This window comes from Silene latifolia, chromosome 8, assembly GCF_048544455.1.
Source record: "Silene latifolia isolate original U9 population chromosome 8, ASM4854445v1, whole genome shotgun sequence".
Classification (NCBI taxonomy): Eukaryota; Viridiplantae; Streptophyta; class Magnoliopsida; order Caryophyllales; family Caryophyllaceae; genus Silene; species Silene latifolia.
In genome coordinates, this window is record NC_133533.1 from 4,935,415 (window position 1) to 4,939,804 (window position 4,390).

At 33.5% G+C, this 4,390-nt stretch overlaps 1 protein-coding gene across 1 annotated transcript; it reads right to left on the reverse strand.

The window, feature by feature from the left end:
• Positions 1 to 907: 907 nt before the first annotated feature.
• Positions 908 to 3,936, reverse strand: LOC141594009 (uncharacterized). Its single transcript, XM_074414228.1, has 2 exons — positions 3,691 to 3,936; positions 908 to 1,772 (listed from the first exon to the last, which is right to left on the reverse strand). The coding sequence occupies exons 1-2, from the start codon at positions 3,900 to 3,902 to the stop codon at positions 1,079 to 1,081; spliced, it is 906 nt and encodes a 301-aa protein (XP_074270329.1). The 5' UTR covers positions 3,903 to 3,936; the 3' UTR covers positions 908 to 1,078.
• Positions 3,937 to 4,390: the final 454 nt, after the last annotated feature.

A 4,390-nucleotide genomic window follows, 5' to 3' on the forward strand; every position in this document is an offset into this window, starting at 1 on the left:
TATGACCCATTCTCGAATTCAATGACTTATTTACCAGATCTACTCTAAACCAATAACATAATTTGGGTCTTTTTTACTTAGAAGAAGAATTTTGGGAGGAAATGGAGGTCAGAGATTTTAAGGATCCAATTTCCATTATTTGGATAATAAAAGAAGGTGAAGGAATTTAGAGGAAAAACTCTCACCCACCATTCACCTCCCCCTTTCTTTCCTCCTTTTCCTTTCCCTCTTTCCCCCTTTATTTCGTTTCCATTCGTTTTTGGTATCCAAACAACGTCTTAATAACATGCTTAAAAGTTGAAACAATCACGACTATCCGATTTTCCCCTGAGACTGATTTGTCGCATTCAAGCACCCTCAAACCTCCTATGTTGATTTATCTGACTTGAGACGCCGTCGATAGGATTTACAGACATTATTATTTCGGGATCATGAAATCTCGAAACCATGTATTATACACTTTAACTTGGAGGAAAGGGAGGGTAGGGATTTGAAAGGAACAATTTTTCATTGTTTGGATAATAAAATAAGGGCGAAGAGATTTGGAGGGGAGAGATAACGGATCCTTCCATTCCCCTCTTCCAAGCCAAAATGTTTTCTCTCTCCCTTTCCCTTCCCTCTTCTACCGTATTTTTTATCAGCTTGTAAATGTGTATATTAGAGATATATTAGAGATAATTATTCATATTACGCTCCCTCACTCAAATGTCCACTGGACTTGAAGAGTAGTTAGTGTACAGGCTCGAGTGGTTAGTGCACAGACTCCCTCGTACCTTGTGCTGAAATTTCATTTCGTGAGTTATTGAGGAGTTATTGTGGTTGTCGGGATTTGAACCCGTGACCTATGATCACGCTGACTCTGATACCATGATAGATGAACAATTCAACTAAAATCTTAAGGTCATGGTTAAGGTCCAATTATTATAATTATTTATATTAGGTGGCTACTGCAATGAAGCCATGCACGAAGGTGCAATATAATTCCACACACAACATATTGGTAATATTGATACCAGTTGACTAAAATACTAGTCACATATATTCAACAAATGATATGATATGATATGATTCTCCCATTTTAGTCGGTGGAGGTGGTAGGTTGTGAAGACACAGTCTCGACCACTTGAAACTGGGCCTCCTCTATTATGCTTGTTGCTGACGCACCCAAAAAGTCTGCCTGGTGAAGCCAGCCTCTCCTGCAAAACTTGCCACTAAAAATGCTACGAAGGGCTATCACCCCATCTTTCACTCTAACCACTCCAAAACATGTTCGCTGGTTATTGTGCGGACGATCAGGTACACCTTCTGCCATTATAATTTGGTTAGCAAGCTCAGGTACACAGCACCAAACATAACGACGATCATGTATCACTTTTCTTTGGATTTGAATGTATCCATCTGTAGTTATCGAGATCTCGTTCACCACACTATCTTTGCCGTAGTCATCGGATGTGAAACTTCTAGTGTCATAATCAAAGAATTTGCCATTGTCAGCCTTAAGTGCTATATACTTGGGAAGATGTTGGATAGTATCCAAATCGACCGCAGTGGAGATGGCTTCACTAGTAGCAGACGGATCGATACACAAGAACATCTTGCGATCGGAGTTTTCGTTTCGTATGCGTAGTACAGTTCCGGACTGCACATGATAAAATGTGGCTTTGTTGTCGTCGCTAATTAAGTCCATCCTGAACAAAGTGCAGTTCCATGCTGATGGATCATCCAAAGGTTCACTAGCTTTCGCCACTATCCAGTATCCCTCACTTGACGACCTTCAAATTATTAACGAGTGGTGATTAGGGGAAATTATAAGAACTGAAATTAACTCAGCTAAACTGAGTTGAACTAAACAAAATTGAACTTATAAGAACTGAAATTAAGTACAAAAGAACATGAAGTCTCCTTGTAAAACGGGTGTATAAAATCACGTTGTAAAATCATAAAACAAAAGACATTGATGCCCGTATTATGGAAAGCGGTTGACAAATTTCAATTTGATTCTACTCATTTCAGTTCAGTTCTATTCAGCTCAATTCAGTTCAATTCCATAAAATAAATGAAAATTAGGTTTTAGAATAACTTTTGGGAAAGTATAACATAAACCTTGAGTCTATTTTTTCTTTTAAAATAAATAAAAATAATGAAAACAAGTAATTTGAGACCCTATAATTTTATGTTTAATGATAAATATAGAACTTAGGGGTATATTAAATCATTTAATACCTTCTTAATTTAGTAGTAACTTAGAAATTAATGACTACATTAACAGAAAACAATGCAATAAATCCCCCCCTCCACCCTAGCCCCCCTAGTATAGAGAATAAAAATTTAAAATTCTCAATAGTTTTCCCTACAAAAAGACTCTGGTTAAATAAAGAAACAAGACCTTATTTTTATCAAATTATTAATCTTTAAATTAAGATATTATCATTTAATCATTATAATCTTTTTAAACTAAATTATAATCTTTTAATTAAAAATAATATAAAATTGGTATAAATCAAAAAATTCGTATATGAAAAACCTATAAGTTGATATATTAGTTTCGTATTTAAAAAAAAACTTACCACATACTTAATTCGCATAGAATAATTATGAACTGATATTATTAGTTTCGTGACCAAAAAAATTATTAAATCAATTTGAGAAAATTTATAAATTAAAATCATTAATTTTGTGGTAAAAATTTCATTAAAACACACATTTTATGACTTTACTCAATTCTTTCAATTAGTTTTACATTTTAATTTTTTATCCTTATTAAAATATGAAAAATTAAAAATGTGTCAATTTTAAATCTATAAAAATTACATTATAAATTAAAGGATCTAGAAATACCGCGCATACATACACGGGATCTATACTAATACATGTATTAAGAATTTATTTCCTTAAATATCATTTCCCTAATCTTATAAGCCCATGTTCTGAGAACTTACAAGAACTTACTTGGCCCCAATGTTTTCTCTTATATATTACAACCTAATTTGGGATTCTCTTCCCTAATGAACAGCATTGAAAAAGCGAATGGTATTAAAGGATAAGATATATCGTATGATATCATATTATCATGTTAGGAATCCAATTTTTCGAACAATGAGCACAATTTTTTCAAGTTCGGGTAAGATCGAGATCGGCTTGAACTCGAATTTTACTGTATGAGCAAAAGCCGAGCAAGGCCAAGCACGAACTCTGCTCGGCTCGTTAACACTCCTTGTTGTAGGGTGAATAAGAAAAGGGGGATGGTTATTTAAAATATGAGGAAGTATGAGTTTTAGTATAAAATTTTTGAGCACGTTCATTTAAACATTAAACTAAAAAAAATATAATATTACTCAAAAACTATACATATAAATTCAAGTATGCTCAGAAAAAATGTATGTATGCTCAATAACTAAAAGGGTAAAAAAAATATAATATTAATAAAAAACTATACATATAAATTCAAGTATGCTCAGAACAAAATGCACGGGTATGAACTAATACATCAAATGCCCAATAACTAAAAGGGTATGAACTAATACACCATAACTTTTTTTCGGTGCAAAAGAGGGGCTAGGCTCCAATGTAACACGATCACTTACATAGCGGATTAATATTAGACTTTTAAAAGGGCAATATATACTATACATGTTAAGAAATATTATCGATAAAAGTTAGCTCAAGCAGTAAGAAAACTCGCTCACAAACCTGACCCAGTATTTGTTGGTACGGCAAGAACGAATGTGAACAAAGCCGTCGTGAGCATACTCGATAGCAAACTTTGCATTTGGACTAAAAACATCGTCAGCAGAGTATTCCAAATAACCCTGTGTTTCAATATCATTGATTATGACACTCAAGAATTTGTATGGCGTCTCACCTTGGGTTGCTTTTAATGCCATTGATGAAAAATATGCCATTTTTACGACTACTTTCTTTCTTTGTGTGTGTTTCGGTGTTAAAAACCTTAACATTCCTGTCTCCTATTTATAGCCAATAATCATGACTCTTGAGATGGATGTTTCCGTTTTAATATTAAAACGGGTCAAATATCATCTCATTTGTGCATATAAAAAAAAATTCGTTATTTTTTCCGATGTATTCTTCTTTTGTCATGGGCCCTGTTTGGTAAACAGCGGATTATTTTCAGCATAAACAGATTGCAACGGTAGATTATAAATGACATATTTTAACAGAAGGTTTGACTAGCATATTATAATTAGCATAATTAATTTAAGTGTTTGGTAACTGACAGATTACGATTAGTAAATTGTTAGTTTTCTTTGTAAAATGTACTCCGTCTGTCCCGGTCATTTGTCGTTCTTTTTCATATTGGGGTTTCTCAGTGAGTTGTTATCCTTTCTATTTCAAGAACGAACTTGATGAACAATTTGATCATTCACACTCA